The 21,414-nt window shown below is 43.3% G+C and overlaps 1 protein-coding gene across 46 annotated transcripts in view; it reads left to right on the top strand.

Annotated features, from left to right (window-relative positions):
• Positions 1–21,414, top strand: part of OBSCN (obscurin, cytoskeletal calmodulin and titin-interacting RhoGEF) — a 170,925-nt gene that overhangs the window by 67,193 nt on the left and 82,318 nt on the right. For 29 of the 46 annotated variants that reach the window (XM_048951567.1, XM_048951551.1, XM_048951562.1 and 26 more), the window contains 19 exons: positions 1,103–1,369; positions 2,094–2,360; positions 2,963–3,226; positions 3,982–4,248; positions 4,607–4,870; positions 5,745–6,011; positions 7,070–7,336; positions 8,387–8,650; positions 9,364–9,630; positions 10,469–10,732; positions 13,634–13,897; positions 14,247–14,510; positions 14,811–15,074; positions 15,810–16,073; positions 16,265–16,528; positions 17,847–18,113; positions 18,447–18,710; positions 19,256–19,522; positions 20,567–20,833. In XM_048951567.1, coding sequence (XP_048807524.1) covers positions 1,103–1,369; positions 2,094–2,360; positions 2,963–3,226; positions 3,982–4,248; positions 4,607–4,870; positions 5,745–6,011; positions 7,070–7,336; positions 8,387–8,650; positions 9,364–9,630; positions 10,469–10,732; positions 13,634–13,897; positions 14,247–14,510; positions 14,811–15,074; positions 15,810–16,073; positions 16,265–16,528; positions 17,847–18,113; positions 18,447–18,710; positions 19,256–19,522; positions 20,567–20,833 — 5,043 coding nt within the window. The remainder of the gene's footprint in view (positions 1–1,102; positions 1,370–2,093; positions 2,361–2,962; positions 3,227–3,981; positions 4,249–4,606; positions 4,871–5,744; positions 6,012–7,069; positions 7,337–8,386; positions 8,651–9,363; positions 9,631–10,468; positions 10,733–13,633; positions 13,898–14,246; positions 14,511–14,810; positions 15,075–15,809; positions 16,074–16,264; positions 16,529–17,846; positions 18,114–18,446; positions 18,711–19,255; positions 19,523–20,566; positions 20,834–21,414) is intronic. The other 17 variants (XM_048951536.1, XM_048951583.1, XM_048951580.1 and 14 more) reach the window with 15 other exon arrangements.

Raw genomic sequence — 21,414 nt, 5'->3', positions numbered from 1 at the left:
AAGGAAAGAGAAGAACTTGATGTAAGGAGGATTTCCCAATTGCTGTAACTTTCCATAGCACTACAATACTTTTCCAATACCAGTACACACAAAGACAAGGTGCTGAAAGCCAGGCTGGATGGGACCCCAGGCAGTATAATCTGAGGAAGGGATTGGTTTTGTTGTTGGGGGATTGTTGTATATTATATGTATTTTTAATTATCTGAAAGGAAAACACTTAGACATTTTTTTCCTTCCCCTTTTCCCCAGTAAATGCTATTTCTACTGCAGCTTACCTTGAAGTCTTGAATCCCAGGCTGTGATAGAGCTTCCACAGGAGCCTCCATAGGAGCCCTTTTGTGTTCTGCGTTTCTTTGGTGCTGTTTTTAAGTCTGCATTCGTGTCTGATAAAAATCTGTTGTGGTTTCTTATGGCAAAAAATTAACGCTGTTGGTCACGAGCAAAGGTGCTCTGTCATTTCTTTGTGTCCTCTGTGTGATGTACCAGGTGATATTTATGGTACCAGTTGCAGGCTCTGACCACAGATCTGCAATCTAGTTCAGTGTCTCCCAAACCTGATGTCACCAAGACACATCTAAGTTGCACCTGTGGAACTGGCTTTGGTTGCTTTGTATGCTCTGTGCATTGCTCTGTGGATTTGGCTGCCTCCTCAGAAGGCCAAGGAAAGCTGGAGCAGGGCATTGCTCTATGTCTGTGCCCTGGCATTACATTAAACCATTCTGGTGTTTACTTCTGAGGGGATGGGAGTGGAAAATTCCAAGAACCAAGCGTTAGGAAACTGGTAAAGATCTGGAAGGTTTGATTTTTGCCACTGCTCCAAGTATACTGAGACCAGTTGCACACAGTTGGTGCCATTAATAGTATTGGAAGCGTCTGCTGCTGTTGTTAATAATAAAAGCAATTGCATTTTAACACTGCAAATAGTGATTAAAAGGAAAAAAAAAACACATATGGTCTCAGATACTTTTTGCTGTTGCAGAGTGCATTTTCATTCCGGAGGTTTTCTATCTGAATAAAATTATTTTATTTTAAAATTAAAAATAATGAAACAAAATGGTAACAGTGATCTGCAAGCTTGAATGTGTGCAATGTCCCTTTTCAGAAATGCCAGTTCTCTTCAAGCAAGAGCTTCAAAACCAAGAAGCTAAAGAAGGAAAAGAAATCAAACTGACTTGTGAGCTCAGCAAACCCGATACCCCAGTGAAATGGATGAAAGAAGGCACTGTTCTGTATGCCAGTGAGAAATATGAATTTAAACAGCATGGTACTGTGGCAGAGCTCATCATTCGGGATGTGACATCCATAGATGCTGGGGACTACACCTGTACTGCTGGGGAACTGAAGACCACTGCTCAGGTGAAAGTACAAGGTAAGCAGTGCTGGGTGCACTGCAGCACTCCTTGCACTGCTCTGCAGAGCAATCATCTACAGTCTCATGATTAAAATGTAATGGCAATGTAGCATACTTGGAAGCAGTTGTACGTATTTTTCATGTAATTTCATGTCTTTCACCTGGGATTTTAAATGTCTCTTCCTGCTGAGCAGAAAATTAGCACAGAAGATTTGTTTCCTGTGCTCTGTGTGCTGATTGGTTTGCTGTTGTACACAGCTGTAAGACAGGAGTTGGAGATCAAGAGCATGGGAGCACAGGCAGAACATGAAAATTTAACACGGGAGAGCAGGAAGGAGCGCCATGCAGACAAGTCCAGTACCTGGCAAACTGCAGGTGGCAAACTGGTTGATGTTTAGATTCCCCCAAATTCCTCAGACATCCTCTTTAAAGGCTCTCAGATGCTTTCAGCAAGGAGAAATGGCTTTAAACTGGAAGAGGATAGATGTTAGCAAGAAATCCTTTGTGAGAGTGGTGAGACATGGAACAAGTTGCCCCATCTCAGGAAGCTTTCAGGGCCAGACTGGATGGGGCTGTGAGCAGCCTGGTCTAGAGGGAGGTGTCCCTGCCTATAGCAGGGATTTGATCTTAAAGGGTGATCTTAAGGGTTCCTTCCAACCCAAACCATTCTCAGATATTATGATTTATGTCTACGAACTACCATGCTGTACAGTGGGAGCTGATCCCTATTTCTGTATCCTAGCTGTGCCAGTCCTTTTTAAACAAACCCTGAAGAACACAGAAACGGAAGAGGGGAAATCTGTCTCTCTGCACTGTGAACTCACAAAAGCAGATGCCACTGTGGTGTGGAAAAAGGGAGAAGCCACGCTCCAGGCAAGTGCCAAATATGAAATGAAGCAGAAGGGGACAATGGCAGAGCTGGTGATTCATAATGCAGAGCCAGAAGATGCGGGAAGATACACCTGTGACACTGGAGACCAGCAGACCACAGCCCAAGTCAAAGTCCATGGTAGGAATGAGACACCTGCTTGTGAGCACTTGTTATTGTTCTTGCCATGGTCCTGCTGCATATTTACACTGGGTGCTCAGAAAAAAAGGGATCAGTCCAAAGGAAAGGCAGCTGTGGCTGTGTCCATTGGGTTGCCTGTGTTCTAGGACAACAACTTCATACTAAAACGTATCAATCAATTAACCCTGACCTGATGTAAATATATTTTTCCTCACCTCTGAAATAACTGTTGTGCTTTCTGCTCAGGACATAGACGTTTACCTGAGTTCTAAGCTGGGAGGTAAGAAGGTGATAAACATGTTCTATTAAAGAATATGCTTTTCTTTTCTTTACTTACTGAACAGTTTTTTCACATGCCTGTGACCAACAGCATTTGGGCATCAAAGGGATGATTACTTTGATGTTCTAATTATTGAAAAATAGTCATTTTGGTTTTAATTCCCTATAAACTCATGGAGTGCAAGTAGAATCCTGGAAGTGAAGGTAAGTCAGAGCCCATTAGCTATGCCAAGAGAATTTGGTTTAGTCTTTTGAGTCTCATAAAGATGTAACCAGTTGTTAACGATGTCCCTAAAGTAAAATGAGAATGCTTCATTCCTCAGCCATCTCTGTGCTCATTGAAGAAGAGCTTAAGAGTCTGGAGGCTCTGGAAGGTGGGACAGCCACCCTGCACTGCCAGCTGAGCAGAGAGGCCCCCGTAGAGTGGAGGAAGGGGCACACTGTTCTCAGGCCAAGTAACAAGTACAGGATGAAACAAGAGGGCATGGTGGCTGAGCTACTGATCCATGACCTGGAGACCAAGGATGCTGGAGACTACACATGCGTAGTGGGAAGCCAAAAAACCACAGCAACCTTATCAGTGAATGGTAAAAAGTCAGAAATAACTCATGACATTCTGCAATATTTCTGTCCATCTCTTCTCTCTTCCTTTCTATATGTTCCCTCTCAACTCCTACCTTTATGTCCTCTGTCTACTCTTCTCATCCTTCCACATGTACATGTGTAATGGGAAGCCAAAAAACACAGCAGCCTTATCAGTGAATGATAAAATGTCAGAAATAATTCATGCAATTCTGTAATATTTCTGTCTATCCCTTCCTTCTTCCTTCCTATGTATTCCCTCTCAACACCTGCCTTTATGTCCTGTGTCAAACCCAGCCTTTATGTCCTGCCTCCGCTCTTTTCATCCTTCCATTCTTTCACGTTGCTGTGTCACTCCTTTCCCCAGTCTTCATCCACAACCAGATTTCATCACTCTCAGTGTTGCGTGTGTGTTTCTGTAATGTCTTCTCAGGGACCTTTCTCAAGTGAATGACACTAATGTACATGTATGCCTTCCTAAATTAGTATGGAAAAAGATACCTTGGGATTTACTGTTCAGGAGGATTCTTTACCTCCTGTCTGGATGAGATTGTTGTTTGTGTGCGTGTTCTTGATCAAATCTCTGATTGCAGCAGAGCTATTTGCTAGAGAATGTTGTTGTGAACCACAAGAAAAACATGGATATGGTTAAGGATGAGGGTGTTGGAATAAGGTCTGGGGAGTCCTTTATAAATCACAATGCAGACTCTGATCAGAGAGGCATTGGGTTGCAACCCCTTGTTCATTCTGCATCTCTCAGCCCTGCCAGTCCACTTCAAGAAAGAGCTAAAGAACGAGGAAGGTACAGAGAGTGGAACGGCCACACTGCAGTGCGAGCTGAGCAAGGCAGTCAGCACGGTTGAGTGGAGGAAGGATGGGAAGGCACTGATGCCAAATGGCAAATACAAGATGAGACGGGAAGGGCGCTTTGCTGAGCTGGTCATCCAAGATCTGGACTTGACCGATGCTGGGAGTTACACCTGTGTGTGCGGAGACCAGAAGACCACAGCTGCTTTGAGAGTGAATGGTAAACATTCTACCTGTCCTGTTAAACCCCAAGCTTAGCGTGTTTGGCAGCATTCTCTGATTGTCTGATGCTTGGTCAGTACGAGTTTGTAGAGGTTTCATGTTGTCAGCTCTGTGGAGCCAGTCATCCTGCTAGAGAGTATTCCCTTGTTTTTGTTTTCCTTTGAGACAGCTCAGCAGTGTTCTGTATTGCTCTTTCTAATTTGTTTCTCTCTGCTCCAGAAGGTCTTCACCCCTCATATAACTTAGCAGTAGTACCTTGGGTTAAATGTATACACTGCAGTCCAGTAATTCATTGAAAGGTCCAGGTAATTTCATGACATTTCTGATTCCATCTCTATTGGTATTGCATCCTTCAGCCTTGCCTATCCTCTTCCAAGAAGAAATGGTGGACAAGGAAGCTACAGAGGGCCAGGCAGTCACTTTGCACTGCAAGCTGAGCAAATCGGCTCCTGTTGAGTGGAGAAAGGGGAATAAAGTCCTCAAACCAAGTGAGAAATACAAAATAGAGCAGGAAGGCCCCTTTGCAGAGCTGGTGATCCAGGATTTGGATTCGGCAGATGCTGGTGATTACAGCTGTGTGTGTGGAAATCAACAGACTACGGCCACGTTGACAGTAAATGGTAAAAAGAAATTCCCAGCACACGTTTCTGAACTCCTTCTCGTTTTCTCCCACTGCATCTGACCTCTCCACACTTTCCCATTCCCACCCTTGCTGATAGATTTTTCTTTCCTGTTTTTCTCCTCCCTCTATGCTCCACCACTCCCTCCCTCTCTCTCTCTCCTCTCACCTGTTCCCCTCTTTTGAAGGACCTCTGAAGTGCAGAGTACTTCAACACAATTCCTGATCCAGTGCAGCTGCTGTTTAGATTTTTTTCTCATAGGGATTGTCCTAGAAGTGGGATTAATATCTATTCTTAGTTTCCTAGGCTGCTACATCTGTTTCTCCTAAGTAGAAAGCGTTTTCATTAAAGTATGATGCTAAGGAGTATCTTAATGAAGAAATACTCTCTTTTTCACTCTCCTACTGTTCCCAGCCCCCTTTTTTATTCAGCAGTTTTGTTTTAATTCTCACCAAACGTTTGCTGTATCTGCAGAAAGCCAACAGCACTTTTGCAAGGGCTTGGCTTAGGGGATCCATTTATTAAATTACAGACAGTGCCACAGCTCAGGTACTTCTGTAGAAGTGTTGTTTTGTTCAAGGCAAACAAGCTGCTCTGGGTGTCCTACTGAAAATATGGCCTGTCATTTTATGATCTGTAAAATAACGTGTAGATGACTTGTTAGCTAAGTTAGTAGATAGAAAAAAAGCTTGCTTTAAACTTTTAAAGCATGCAAACAAGGCAAAAAAGGTAAACTGAAGTATGAGCATAATCCTGGAGTGTGGGGAAAGCCTTGTGGCATGCAGTTTCAGGGAGATGAAGGAAGAGAGCAAGTAGACTATAGGTCAGCCTTTCTCAGCTTTGATGCCATGTCCGTATTCCGTTTGCTCTGCAGTCCTACCCACTCTTTTCACCAAAGAATTGAGCAATGAAGAAGCTACAGAAGGTAAAAGTGTCTCTCTGCGCTGTGAGCTGAACAAGGCTGCTGCTAATGTGGAGTGGAAAAAGGGACTCAAGACCCTCAAGTCAAGCGACAAGTATAAGATGAAACGGGAAGGCATCATTGCAGAGCTTTTAATCCAAAATCTAGACATGACAGATGCTGGAAACTACTCCTGTGTGTGCGGAGACCAGCAGACTATGGCTGTTTTAACAGTGCATGGTAAAGAATCAAGACAAATGCTACAATTAACTGCTGTGTTTTCTCTGTCCACATGGACGACAGACACCTCGTTACCCTGCCACATCCTTCCTCTGCCAGGCCTTCATCCTCAGCTCCATGGTGTCAGTGATGTGTTTCTGTTGGCACCAACATGGCTGTGCATGGCACGGGAGGGGTGTCAGGGTATGAGCTTGGGGAGAAGACAGGCAACCAGGATTGCTGCTGCCCATTTGCTGAGGATTGATATCTTGGTTTTCCCTCTTCCAAATCAGAACTCAGAATCCTCATTGTGCTCAATAACGTTGAGTTCCAAAAAAAGGACCACGACTTGGTGTGTTCAAGGTTTCGTCAAACTCAGACTGGTTAGGTTATTCCCTGAAATCTTATTCCCACTCTATTTTCCTGGGATACTGAAGTAGTTTAATACATACAGACCAGTGATCACTGTGTTCTGTCACTCTTCTGTGCAAAGCAAATGCAAACTGGCTAAGTGATTATTATCCCCAGTAGTTTTTCTTGTGACTGACATGTTTGAAAGAACATGCCAGTGGAAGTGAAAATGCTTGTTGCTGGTTTTCCCCATCATGTATTGAAATGAGCAATTTCACTTCAAATCGACTTCTAGAATGAAACTCAGTGTTTCATTCTTTTTTTAATGTAGACTTCCTTTCCATTTGCTTAATGTTCAAGCTTAACAAACATCCTACTTCCATCATGGTTTAAAAATTTGTGTGAGAAACTTTTTTTTTTCTTGCCAGACATTTCAATTTAATTGGTTTTAGAGGAAATTTCACAGGGAAAAAAAAAAAAGGCCTTCTACTTCTGTCAGTATGGATTTGTTTTTCTGAGTGAAACACCTCTGGGTTACAGCAATCATTGGATCCTTTCCTGGTGATGGCATTTTGCTCCTCACACTTATTCATGGAGAATATTGACAATTTATGTTCTTTGTATTGATAAATCCATTCAAGATAAGAAGGAAAAGGGAAATTAAATATCGCTGTTTAATTTGAACTCCTTGGAGCTCACACCTCACTGCTCGTGTTGCTGTCCCTCAGCTTTACCTGCCTTTTTCAAGGAGGGTTTGAAGAACAGAGAGGCCACCGATGGCGGAGCCGCCACACTGCGCTGTGAGCTGAGCAAGGTCGGAGTCCCAGTGGAGTGGAAAAAAGGAAATAAGATGCTCAAATCCAGTGATAAGTATAGAATGAGACAAGAAGGAACCTCTGCAGAGCTGTTGATCCGAGACCTGGAGGTAGAGGATACCGGAGAATACACTTGTGTGTGTGGAGATCAGAAGACCTCAGCTGTCTTGACAGTGCATGGTAAAAAAACCTGTTCTCCTTTATTATAGCTGCATCTCAGAGATACACTCTTTCTCTGGGAGGTCTCCTCACTGGTTTTGATGTTGTGATTCTGCAGCCTTTTCGTGGTTTAGAATGTCTTGTGTTGGAAGGGCCCTCAAAGACCAGCTCGTCCCACCTGCTTTGCTGGTATTTCATCCTGTCTCCCAGTGTCAGGGTGAAACAGATCACCTAATGGCAGCATGGGCTTGTGATGGTTTCATTCCCTAGAGCCTTCTGAATGCTTTCAGGGTGCAAAGAGCAGTAGGTAGGCTCCGAAACATCTAGGCCTCCAGCTACAAGCTTGTTCTCAGAAGGTTTGTCCTCTGTATCTTTCTGATGTCACTGGATGCCATTGCTAAACTTAAAGGAATGTTCATTAAGAATGCTGAGCTCAGCTAGCAAGAGGTTTTTTCAATATGGGAGAGAATGACTCTTTTGCAGCACTGTGATGTGTTGTACCATTGAAACTGAACTTCAAAAAAACCCACAATCAACAACCCAGCAACAAACCATTACTCTGAAGGTTCTGATTTGGGAGAAGTGAGCCAAAATTTGTTCCTGCCTCTGCTGTGGCAATTAGCAAAAAACTTGGGATGCCCTTCCAACAGTTCACAACAGTTCCAGTAGATTAAAGGAACACTTGATTTGAGGTGCATCTGAAGGGTGAGATGATTTTAAGAGCAAGAGCAAAACTGGAGACAAACATCTCTCTGATTTCTCTGCATGCTTTTATTTCCTTTTATTTCTTCCAGTTAAAGGTATTTGTGTCCTTTCCTTCCTCTGGGCTGGTACTTCCTTGTGCAATTGGTGACACCACACAAGGCGACTTGCAGAAAACCATGGCCTAATGGGGCACAGGACCTTCTATATCCATAGTATCACTGAAGTTAAAAAAGATCTCTAGGATATCCAATGTCGAACCCCTACCCATCCCCATCATGCCCATTAAAACATCCCTCAGTGCCACAGTTACACATTCCAAGGTCCCGTTCATGGTTTGATGTACTCTGTTTATGTTACATCCCTTAGCTTTGCCTGCGCTTTTCAAAAAAGAACTCGTCAACCTGGAAGCCACAGAAAGTGGGACAGCAGTTCTGCAGTGTGAACTGACTAAATCCACTCCGGTGGAGTGGAGGAAAGGACAGGAGTTGCTCAAGCCCAGTGATAAATACAAATTGAGGCTAAAGGATACCATTGCTGAGCTGACAATCCAAAGCCTGGAGGAACAAGATGCTGGAGATTACACGTGTGTGTGTGGAGACAAGACAACTACAGCATCTCTGACAGTGCACGGTAAAATACGTACATTTAGTAGGGAATTTCTGCACTGCCATCTGTGCTTTCATGCAGGATCACAAATTGGCATCGATTCCATCTATTACTTTAGATTTTTATGATAAATGTGTCTACCACATTCTTTTACTGGAAGTCCTTCACTTGGGAATGATACGTAGCATCTTACAGCCTTTTCTGCTCCTGTTCTTTCACATTAATGCAGTTTGGAAACAGATACTGAAGATCTTGATGAAGTAGTAAATATCTTTTTCGTTAGTTAATTTCTAGGCGTATCATTTACCACTGACTTTTCACCTCTTTTTCTTAGATATAATTGGAAAGTGCTCTGTTAGGTTAACAGTTGAGAAAGACAGGTGAGAATTATGCATTGCAGCCTGGAATTTTAAGTAATGGGGCTCCAGCTAATTGTTCATCTAATCTCAAGAGAGAGCTGTGCAAGTTCTTTTAAAGCCTGCCATCAACTTTCTGCTGCTTGCATCTTAAAATGCCTTTAAAATATACATTCCAGTACTGAAATCACAGTTTTGCAATCCTGATTTCCCATTCATGCTGCAGTGAGTAAGGCAGAGATGCCCCTAAGGTTGTTTGTCTCTCATGAACTAAGTGTTAATGAAAACTTTCTGAGGTCGAGGGGTTTTGAGGCAGCGGAGCAGTCAAGATACGGTGTTTCCTCAATTTTAAAGTGCTCTCTTTTCACCTGTGATCTTCAGCCCTCCCTCCACATTTTAAAAAGGAGTTGAAGAACGTGGAAGCCACAGAAAATGGCACGGCCACTTTCTGCTGTGAGCTAAGCAAGCCTGCAGCTTCTGTGGAATGGAGGAAAGGAGACAGAGTCCTGGAGCCAAGTGACAAGGTCACCACCACATGCAAGGGCACAACTGCAGAGCTGGTGATCCGTGATTTAGATCTGGCAGATGCTGGAGATTACACATGCTGTTATGGAGAACAGAAAACCACAGCTGCTCTAAAAGTGAATGGTAAAAAAAAAATCTTATACACAATAAAGTAGATTATTTCCAAACAGATTAAAAAAACAAGCAAACAAACAAACAAACAAAAACCCAGCATTACTGAAATTGCAGCCTCATTTCAGATGAATTTAGCTACATGTGGCTGAACTTGTGCATAAAGTCCCAAGGCGCTGGTGAATGCCAGGCGTAGGTCAGATGTTTATTGCAAAAATTTCAGTTATTCATCTTGGTTCCAAGCCAGTTCTTTTTGATGTTTGTGTTCCCAAATAGTTGCTAATGAAGGGAAATCACATTTATTATTATGAAGCTGATTGTAAAGATGTTGCAGTCCCAAAACTGAGGTGATGAGTTTTGATAACCAGTGTGGTGTTTAACATTCTTTGAGAATAATTTCACAGTCTAAGGAAAGAGTAATTTCACTACCAGAACATAAAACTCATGGAAAAGTGAGGTTGATGCCTCAGACATAACTTAATGTATGAGCTTTTCCAGTAATATCAGAGTTATGATGGGTCTTAGATGGCTTAAATTGGCTTTATTTTCCATTGTGGTAGGCAGTGCCCAAAGTGAGGCAGGATTCAGTCTTGCAGAATCTTAGGAGATATCTGGTGTGGTTCTCCATTTCATGCCACCTACCATGCCATAAAAAACCTCTGCCTTACGAACAAGACTTTCCAAAGTCAATACCAGATGATTCTCAGAGTGATTATCAATGCTACCTGGATTAGGGAAGGCTTTGCTTGTCATACGTGGTCCACAGACCACAAACAAGTGGTAACTTAATGACTCTCCTATATGAACTATATGACATTGTCATATATTCTCCTCATTTTGAACTCCTCAGCCTTGCCTGCACATTTCAAGGAAGAGATGAAGAACGTGGAAGCCACAGAAGGTGGAACAGCCACGCTGCAGTGCGAGCTATCTAGGGCCGTCCCCGTGGAGTGGAAAAAGAAGCACAAAGTGCTCAAATCGAGTGAAAAATACTCTATGAGGCAGGAAGGTTCCACAGCACAACTCCTGATCCATGCTTTGGAAGTCAAGGATGCTGGGGAGTATACCTGTGTGTGCGGGGACAAGAAGACTACTGCAGTGCTGACAGTGCACGGTAAAAGAAAAGACACCAATAACAACACGTTATTTTTATCCAGTTCTAGCTAGAATTCTAGTTCTGTTGATTACATTAATGTTGTTCCCAAGTTTCCTCTCCCTTCTCCCATTGGTTCATGACTGTGTTGCTTTGTACCACACTGATTCCACATGCTTACGTTTCACACCTCTGACTTGGGCATGTGCATTCTGGAAAAGAGCAAACTTAGATTTCAAGTTAGGTTAGGATGTGACAGATCAGTATGAATAGTACAGACAAAACTTGATCTCAGCACAACTTTTTAGTATAACTTTGATCAAGGATTGTGTAGATTTGTATTCTGGTATTGCAGAATACTCAGCATTGTGCAGTATGAGACTTCTTCATAGTCCTCAGTGAAATACTTCTTCAAACTTTCTTTGGAATAGAGGAGAACATGATTTCCACTATTAATGCAGGACAGGAGGAAGTAGTTTCAGCCATCTTTCTCACACAGGAAGCCAGTGAGCTGATATCTTTGCTTTGCCATTTTGATGTTTATGTACAGCACAAAGATAGGTTCCATCTTGAACCTCCAATTTAACTGTGGGAAATGGGAATTGGAAAGGGCCTCTACAGTCATGTAGTCCCAATTCCTCATCCCTGTGTAACCTACACTTAGAAACCTCTGATGGTGAAGAATCTGCAGTTCCCCTGGATACCCAAACCACCACCTGTCTGTCTTTACTGCTGGAAAGTTCTTCCTAAAGCCAACAGAAACCTTTCTTAAGATAACTAAGATCCTTTCTTCTTGTTCCATACACTGGGGAGAGGAAGAAATCTTGTCTGTAAAACTGCTTCACAGACTTGAGGACTTCTATCACGTTTCCATCTTTAGTCTCTTTTCTGGATTAAGCAGCTTCATTTCTTTCACACTTCATACCTAGATCATGTTTTGTAGACTTCAGCTCATCTCCATTGCTTTCTGGAGTGCCTTCATCTAATCCACGTCCTACTAGAAGAACAGTAGCCAAAAATGGACCAAAGTGCTCCACGTGAGGCCTTCCAGGCTGGAGCAGAGTGGAAGTGTCCTGGTTCACATGTCCTGTATCTTGCAATGGCACTCCACTTTATACATCCTATCATGTTTATTGCTGTCTTTGTATCAGAATTGCATTTCTTGACTTGCATTTAAACTGTGATCTCCCATAATCCCAAACCTCTCTCTGAATATCTGCTGCCTGTTATTTCTATTATTTCCTATCTTGTATTTGTGTGGTTGATTGCTTGCAAACATATTTTGCACTTGCTCTTACCAGAGTGCAGCCTATTTTTTTTCTTACCTCTGTTTCATCAAGATCCTAATCCAGTTCACAAAGTGCTTTCAGTTTTCAGTTTCTCTCCCAGCTTGAGTTCCCCTGCAAAGTTAGTAGGACTAATCTATATTGTTGGCTTCAGAGTTTCTGTTTTCTCTTATCTATCATTAAATATTATATATAAAAAAAAAAAAAAAGGAATTTGAACACTTCATTTTTCTATATGCCACCAACTATGAACGTAGATTCCTGACAGAGGTTGGCCAACCCCTTCTTTGTTGTTTTCCTTCCTTCTGATCAGCTTACTGAATGTCATTACGTTATTTCTTTTCCTTCTAGTTCAAGCTGGCCAGATTTTCTTGAATTTACATACTAATATTCTGACTAATATTCAGTGAAGAGCCACAGGTTGAACTGTGAGCAGAGGTCATCACCCAGTTGCTGGGTACAACTGCACGGAGCACACAGCTGTGTCTGGAGACATTTGATGTCAAAGCCTCATTGTAGATTGTTTTCCAGCTCTTCTTTCTGGTTGGTCTCTTTGCCTACGAAGTTCCTGAGTCCAGAATTTGGGAACTGCCCTGACCCTGCTGAGATGCACAGAGAACCTGACCTTTCTGACTTTGCCTCTCTATTCTCTAGTATTTCTTTCACGCTGATCTAAGATCATTATGGTCCTTCTCAACCCAGGGCATTCTGTGATTCAATGATTCTATGTTTTATGGCTCTCTGAATTTCAGGGCAACGAGGAGCTTTTTACTTAGGCAGACTATTCCTGACAGTCCTTGTAGCGGGATAGTCTGTGTAATTATGCCCTTAATATAGCTTCTTTGAGAAGCTTTCTGCTGTCTTAAATCTTGTAATTAAGATTGCTTCTACTTGGTTGCATTTAACAATTCTAAAAGAACTGAAGCTGTCATTGTTTCCCACATATTTTCCTTTTCACCTTGCCTGACCTAAGACCCATGAGCTCCTCTGCTTCATAATGGGTAACTGCCCAGTTATTCTCCACATCTGTATTCTCATATATTTATTTCTTGCTGGTCAAAGTCAGGGCTCGGAGATCTTCCTCTTCAACTCTTTCATACATATTCTACAACCAAAAGAGGTCTCCACCTCATTCCAAAGACTGAGCAGACACTGTCCCATCCAACTGCTCCCAAGGTATCTGCATTGCCACCCAGTGTTACGCTCAATTATTCTATTAGTTGTTCCAAAGGGTGTTAGGACACTTCTGAACCCCCTGATATGATAGTCTTATAAGAGTCCACAATGGAGACATTGGACTTCTTTCTCCTTTCTGTTATTACACAGGCACTTTCAAGATGCCTGCCTATTTTACCCATCAGCCTTTTGCATTCATTCTAACTCTTGAGCTAGGCATCTTTAATGCATAAATCTTTTCTTGAACTTCTTTTTTTCCTGATGACAGTGTAACCTTCTGTACCAATATTCCAGGCTGAAGTACAGTGAGGAAGTTATAGTTTTGGCCATGTGTGAAGTCTTTCTATTCCTGCTGTTTGTGTCATTAACGAGGCACGGATAGATAGTGGTGAACATCACATTAATCTTTTAGGTGGCCAAAAATTGCATGTCGTGAAAATGTTTGCTCTTTGTTTCTCAGCCCTTCCTGCTCTCTTCAAAGAAGAGCTAAGAGACGAGGAGGCCATGGAGGGTGACATGGTCACTCTGCGCTGTGAGCTGACCAAGGCTGCACCAGTGGAATGGAAAAAGGGGCACGCAGTGCTCAAGTCTAGTGAGAAATACAAAATGAGGCAGAAGGACGCCACCGCAGAACTGGTGATCCATAACCTAGATGAGAGTGATGCTGGTGATTACACCTGTGTGTGTGGGGACAAGCAGTCCACAGCTTCGTTAGCAGTGCACGGTAATCACGTTTTTCATCTAGATGACCTCATCATCAAGCTCACGGTTTTGATTCTTTTTGGTTGTTTTTTTTCCCCATGTTTATTGTTGTCTCTGCTTACTTTCCTCTGAGTTTGATGTTGCACATCATGGATGTAGTAATTAATTTGCATTTCTTTTATCTAAGGGGAAAATCTACACCCCTAATCCCTAATACAAAGTGGCCTTAGGGCTTTATGAAATACGTAGATGTGAGAACAGACCCTAGGATGTCTCCCCACTCTTGCTCCAGCCTTTCCTTCCCCCAGCTCTGCCTTTCATCCAGAGGCTGTTTGCAGCTCCGTTTAACCCTCTATCCATTGCATCCTCAGCACTGCCTGCACACATCAAGGAAAGCCTGAAGGGCGAGGAAGTAACAGAAGGGCAAACGGCCACTCTGCGCTGTGAGCTGACCAAGGTTGCTCAGGTAGAGTGGAGAAAGGGAAGCACTTTGCTCCAAGCCAGCGACAAGTACAAAATGAGACAGGAGGGCACCGTCGTGAAGCTGCTCATCCACGACACCGAGCTGAAAGATGCTGGAGAATACACATGTGTGTGTGGAGAACGGGAGACAACAGCTGCCTTGATAGTGAATGGTAAAAAAACCATAGCTATGTGTCTGTATCACTGTGCATTTTTTCACCTAGCTCATCACTTTTTGTTGTGTGTTCACCTGCAGCTGGATTTAGATAAAACTGTAAGCTGCCTTCAAGCTCTGGTTGCACCCGGGCTACTTTTCTGCCTATGCCTATTTGTTTTTTCTTGTGCCTTAGGATTGCAAGGGAATTGCAACCCTTTCTCCACTGAAATGTCCTCTGTCTCTTTATGTCCTCATCCATCATCTCCTGTGTGACGTGTCATTTTTTAATGTCCTCTGTCTATTTCACGACCTTCAGCCTTGCCTGCACTTTTCAAAGAGGAGCTGAAGAACCTGCAGGCCATGGAAAGCCAGACAGTTACTCTGCGCTGTGAGCTGACCAAGGCTTCACCTGTCTCATGGAAGAAAGGAAACAAAATCCTCAGAGCAAGTGAAAAATACATCATGCGGCAGGATGACGTCCTTGTGGAGCTGGAAATCCGTGAGCTAGATCTGCAGGATGTAGGAGATTACACCTGTGTGTGTGGAGACCAACACACCACTGCCTCTCTGACAGTGAATGGTAAAATCACTTTGCAGTTGGCTGTCCACTCTCTGGTTCTCTGCAGTGTTCTGCTGCGATGTGAAACGTTCACCTATCAGCTTTTGGATTTTCCCTAGGAATTAATTTCTGTGTTCAGAAAGGGACAACTTTATGTTCTGGCTTTTTTTTTTGTTGTTGATTTTCCTGAACAGGGAACCAAGGAAATAGCTGTTTTTGTCATGCAGACAAATGACTGCATTGTAAATTTAAGCGTATACAGCCAGCAAGTTTGGAGGGCGTCGCAGGATGTACTGGGGCATGGCAGAGTGTATCAGGGCATGGCGTGAGATATTGGGGCATTTTGAGGGCTCAGAACCCCATTTTGAGGGCTTATGGCCCTATTTTGATGGACTGTGGCTCCATTTTGAGAACTCAGCCCAACTGCCAGGAGTTGGACTCTGATCCTCATGGGTCCCTTCCAGCTTGGGATATTCTATGAAATGCTCATGTTAGGCTGAGATGTTTTGCAGGGCAACCCTGTGATACATTCTCTAAGTTGCATCTTGCATCCATCCAGCTTGTAGTACTTTGACCTTTCAGCTCAGCACTTCTTACTGTCATTGGTGGATCTCATTTTTCACATTGTCATAGTGGAAACCTCAACATCTGGATTTTCTGACTTGGGCTGTACTTTAACTTAAATTGATAGTGATGCCAGTCACGAGTGCAAAGGTCTTAGTTTAAATGCATTGTCTGTTGGCTTTCCATTCCCAGCCCTGCCAGCGGTTTTCAAGGAAGAGCTGAAAAATGAAGAAGTCATGGAAGGAGCATCAGTCTCTCTGCGTTGTGAATTAAGCAAAGCAGCTCCAGTGCAGTGGAAAATAGGGTCCAAAGTGCTCAAAACGAGTGAAAAATATCAAATGAGCCAGCCTGGCACCACTGCAGAGTTGGTCATTCGTGACCTAGATGTAACAGATGCTGGAGATTACACTTGTGTTTGTGGTGACCAGAAGACAACAGCAACCTTAACAGTTCATGGTAAAAAGTCTTTATTAAAATTAATAGAGTTCTAGGTAGACATTACTCTGGATCAGAGGTTGTGATCTAAGCTATCAAAAGAATGGGTTGGAAAGGGGAGGCATAAGGGGGAATAATCCTGAGCAGGATAAAGAAGTTAGGATTGGAATTCTGGTTTTCTAGTGACCATTTGTCTGCGTTGTGTCCTTCAGCTCTGCCACCACTCTTTAAGGAAGAGCTAAAGAATGAGGAAGCAGAAGAAGGCAGAGATGTCAGCCTGCACTGCGAGCTCACCAAGGCCGCTCCGGTGGAGTGGCAGAAGGACCAGAGGGTTCTTAAAGAGAGTGGGAAATACCAGATGAGGCAGGAGGGGCCCAAGGCAGAGCTGGTGATTCGTGGGGTGGCTGAGGATGATGCAGGAATCTACAGCTGTGTGTGTGGAGAGCACCGGACTACTGCTGTCTTAACAGTACAGGGTAAAACTGATCTGACCTGTTTCCTAATTAGACATGCCTTTCCTCTGCTAGCAGGTGTTCACTTCCCCACGTCTGTTTGCTCAGCCTTATTAACTGCCCTTTCTGTTTGTTTGAAACAGTATTTCCTGTCTTTGAAACACCACACTATATTCTTCTCCATCCTTTTATTTTTTCCTTTCCTCAAACACAAACCTGCTATCCTCTCATCTTTCCCTTCTGACTCTCCTTTCATAGCACATAAATCCACTGCTCTTTTATCTTTCCTTTTCTGCCCTTCCTTCCTTCCTAAAGCACAATTCTGCTTGTTCTTTGCCTCTTCCTTCTGGCATTCTCAATCTGTGCCATTTGATTGTAGGCTATAGTAAGCCATATTCTGAATGTGGCCATGTTATTTCTACTGTGTTGAGTGATGTTGATGTTGCTCTTTGTGTCCATAGCTACCATCCTACTGCAAAAAGATTGGTTTGCCCTGGAAGTCCAATCTCCTAGGCAGGAAAGGATGAATCCTTTGTGACCTCCTCTGGTCTTATTGCATCTCTAGGTGCAAGAACCAGTTGCTGTGCAACCAAAACGGATGTTTCAGCTTAACACTGCCGCAGTTGAGAAGTGTGCCAAATCAAGGCTTCTAGCCTGAGTATTTTAATTAGCTCCACCACCTTGAGTGAGTCGTGAAGTCTGAGGTCTGAGATATCCAACCTTGTGAAATGGGTGAAATATCCTGTCATCTCACCTAGTTAGAGGGACATACGTGAAGTTGATCACACTTATTTTGAGGACACAACTTGCATTGGGTTCTAGAATTAAGCAAGCAGGGAAAGTGTGTTCTGAGAAGGGAATACAGGCTTGTGATTCAGCATCTGGACATTTTCTCTGGGGTCATGAGGCATCTGTGAGCCCCGGCTGTGTCTTTTCAAAGACACCTCAAGGAACAAGGAGTGATGTCGAGGAAGGAGTTGTGCCAACACTCGGAGCCCGGCTGCACTATAACTAGGAAAAGATGGTCTTTGTGGAAGATGTTATCACATGCACGAGCTAGGGAGCTCAAAGGTGCTGCTCTTGGTTCTTCTTGTAAGGAATCTGAGAGAAAGCAGGGATACATCTCTTGGCTACAGTGCAATTATGCTAGTAGGAAGCCAACATAAACCCCAAAGAATTAAATGCATGTATTCCCACTAGGATGTCTGTGTTTCTCTTTCCTCTCTTTGCTGCTAATGCTCTGTCCTTCCGTAACCTTCACAATCGTACCCCATCACTTCCCACTCCCACCCACTGCAGGAGATATCCTCAGTTTGTAATACATTTTACCTGCATCCTTCAGCTGTGCCTCCATTTTTCCAAGAAGAGATGAGCAGCGAGGAAGCAGTAGAAGGTGGAATGGCCACTTTGCACTGTCAGATCAGCAAGGCTTCTGCCCCTGTTCAGTGGAAGAAGGGCCGTCGCATCCTCACCCCAGGCAGCAAGTACAGCATGAGCCAGGAAGGCTGTGTTGTGGAGCTGGTAGTTCACAATTTAGACTTGAATGACACTGGAGATTATACCTGTGTTTGTGGAAACAAGGCCACCACGGCTGCCTTAACAGTGCATGGTAAATAATCCTTGGGACTGAGGTTCTCCACTCCTTAACCTGCTCATGCCTCTATTCTTGTAGTCTCCTGCTTGCTTGGGCTTTTTTTTTTCCATTGGGGGTAGCTTATATGCTTCTTCCTACTATTGGATATGGGAAGAACAGTGCTTGTTAGTATCTATCCTCCTCAACTCTGCTGGTTCTCTCACTTTCCTTGCCCTGATGCAGTGTCCAAGGAAGATGTTTCCATTGCATTCCACTGACCTGTACCATGAATCCTTTCCTACTGGACTTCATCTAGCTGATTTTTTAACGAATATTCAGCCTCTATATGGTAATTCTTTTACTCTTCAGCACTGCCTCCAGAATTCAAGACTGACCTGAAGGACCTAGAAGCTGTAGAACGTGGGACAGTTACTCTGCAGTGTGAGCTGACCAAACCTGCTGCGGTGGAGTGGAAGAAAGGGCAGGAGGCACTCAAAGCAAGCAAAAAGTACAAAATGAGTCAAGATGGTGCTGTTGCAAAGCTGATTATCCATGAGCTGGATGAGGAGGATGCTGGAGATTATACGTGTGTGTGTGGAGATCAGCAGACAACGGCCACTTTGACAGTCAATGGTAAAACAAACAAGCTGTATTTTGTATTTTACTTGTTTCATTGTCACTTACAGAGAAGACATAGCTGTGACTCATAAGGACAGTGTGTGGAATAGCATGGCCTTTACAGCCTGATAGAGTGATCAGGTGGAAAATGGGATATGTGATGCAGAACGAAATGCAGTCTCAGCCTCTTACTGTCAGGGTAATTATAATCTCTCCTGCAAGTGTTCTGCCCTGAGAGGGGATCCAAACGCTTACAAACCTTGCTGATCTCTTGGAATATCTCTTCAGCAGTGGGAGAAATATTCTGCTATTTTTCAGTCTTAGATTGGATGGAGATAGAATAACCTTTGTGGCAAGTGTAACTTCTTGAAACTGATTTATTCTCGTCCTGCAGATCTTCCTATTATCTCTCTGGGGAAACAGCTCTGTACTTTGAATCGAGAGCATTGAGATTTAGAGCCATCTGCAAATAAGCTCTCTTGGCATTTCCATTTTCTTCCTGCTTTCTCTTTCCCAAACCCCAGCTGCAGCATGTTGCAATCTGTATTTCTATTTTATAGCCCTACCAGCACTTTTCAAACAAGAGCTTCAGAATACTGAGGCAGAAGAAGGTGGGTCAGTGACCCTGAAGTGTGAGCTTACCAAACCCAAGGCTCCAGTAGAGTGGAGGAAAGGAGATGTTACTCTCTACCCTGGCTTGAAATACGAGATGAAGCAGCAGGGCTCCTCTGCAGAGTTGGTCATTTATGACTTAGGATTGGATGATTCAGGAAAGTACACCTGTGACTCCGGACATCAGCAGACAACAGCTGCAGTAACTGTACATGGTAGGCAGAGTACTGACCCTTGGCTCAATAGAGATGAAGTGAAAGGAGCACCTTTTAGTATCTCTACAGATATTGATTCGTTTTACTCTCTGCCAGTCTGTTTTCTCCCTCAGTCTGAAACGTGGTCAGGACAAAGAGGTTCTGCTTGCAGCATCTGGAGTGGTTAATCAGCACCAAAGCAATTTAATGTTGTCATGATGTCAAAGTGTGATGAGCTCTCCTGCCCTATGAGCACAGAACGTTTGGCTGCATATGGTTATTCAGGAAATGGATAACAGGAAATAAATTAGGCAGATTGATTGTTTGGGATTGCTGACTGCTTCATTAGGCATGAGAGATGCATAATTGAGTGTAATGCCTGATTGGGATGATTACAAATACAACAGCTGGGAGATGAAGGTTTTCTGTAATACATGACTGTACTGTGTTATTACTGGAGACTTTCTGGATACAACCCACGAGTGCAACCAATTGCATCCACATGTTTTCACCAGTCCTTTCTGCCATTGCCTGAAACTGTGTTTTCCACTCTATTTATCACTTCATTGCCAGCTCTTACCATACTGCTGCTGCTCATGTTTTGAATGCTGTCTTGGTCTTCTAAACATTGGTGGAAGTATATAGGGCATGCATGGGGAGGGAGGAATACTCTTAGCTCAATACTGCAAACTTCCAGACTTTCTTTGAGGAACCAGGGTCCAAGTAGAGGGAGCAAGTCCTGCTGTGTCCTGGTGGTCATTGGTTGAAGCACCCCTAGTTGGCACGGAGAGACTTTGATAGGAAAGTGTGACAACTTTAGATAGCACACCAGGCTGTGCTGGGATTTGCTCTTTCCTAACTCTTTCCTAACTCTTTCCTAACTTCACTGTCTGTCCTCAGCTCTTGGTTCATACAGTGCTTCAAGAAAGATGCTGCCAAGAAGGAGAATGGCAGCCCAAGGATTTTGGAATCGTTAGAATTAGGCTGTTTCAGAAGCACAATGGTAGGTTTGGGTCGTTTCTGGACTGAACCACTCTTAAAACATTTTCCTCTCAAATTTTGCAGCACTGCCTGTCACATTTAAGCAAATCCTCCAAAATAAGGAATCAGAGGAAGGAAGTACAGCTACTTTCTGCTGCGAGCTGTCAAAACCCAATGCTGCAGTGGAATGGAGGAAAGGAGGAGTGGCGCTGCAGCCCGATGAGAAATATGAGATGAGGCAGAGGGAATGCCTGGTAGAGCTCTTAATACATAACCTCCAATTAGAAGATACAGGAGAATACAGCTGTGATACTGGGGATCAGGAAACAAAGGCATCTTTACATGTGAAAGGTACGTGGTGTGAGCTAGCTCAAAAAGCAGTAGATTTCATCTTACACAAACCAACAACTTGAATAGGATTACCTGCCTTCTTTCTTTATGAATATTTCCAAAGAAAATGGGCAAGGATGATACTTTCTTCTTCCAGTAGTGTGAGTCTTGATTTCTAAGAAGAAATACTTTCTGGCTCTACAGTGGAAGAGAAATAAAAGCAAGAGCAGTGTTTTAATGTAACGTGGGAGTATTTCACGTGATATGTGATTTAAGTATTTCAAAAAAGAATTCTTTTCATATCCTGGAAAGAGAATGACAACAACCTTCCTGCTCTTTTGAGGCTGTTTGTGGAGTTTTCAACTGTTTCACTCCTGAGATCTTTGTGACATCAACTGAAGGATAAATTCATTCAAATAATTCAACGCTGGGAAAGATTGGAGTCCAGGAATGAAGGAAGGAACCTTTGTTAGTGCTGATGGCTGCTTCTTGTGCAGAAATATCTGCTACCACAACCAGGCTTATTATAAAACATGGATCTTGCCTTGCAGCGTAGCACTGGCAGAGTACAGTATCTTGTTCCCCGGGTGTCAATCTAGCCA

This window comes from Lagopus muta, chromosome 7 (genome assembly GCF_023343835.1).
Source record: "Lagopus muta isolate bLagMut1 chromosome 7, bLagMut1 primary, whole genome shotgun sequence".
In the NCBI taxonomy this organism is placed as follows: domain Eukaryota; kingdom Metazoa; phylum Chordata; class Aves; order Galliformes; family Phasianidae; genus Lagopus; species Lagopus muta.
Note: the sequence above shows the minus strand (reverse complement) of the source record. Positions and strands in the feature narration are given on the sequence as shown.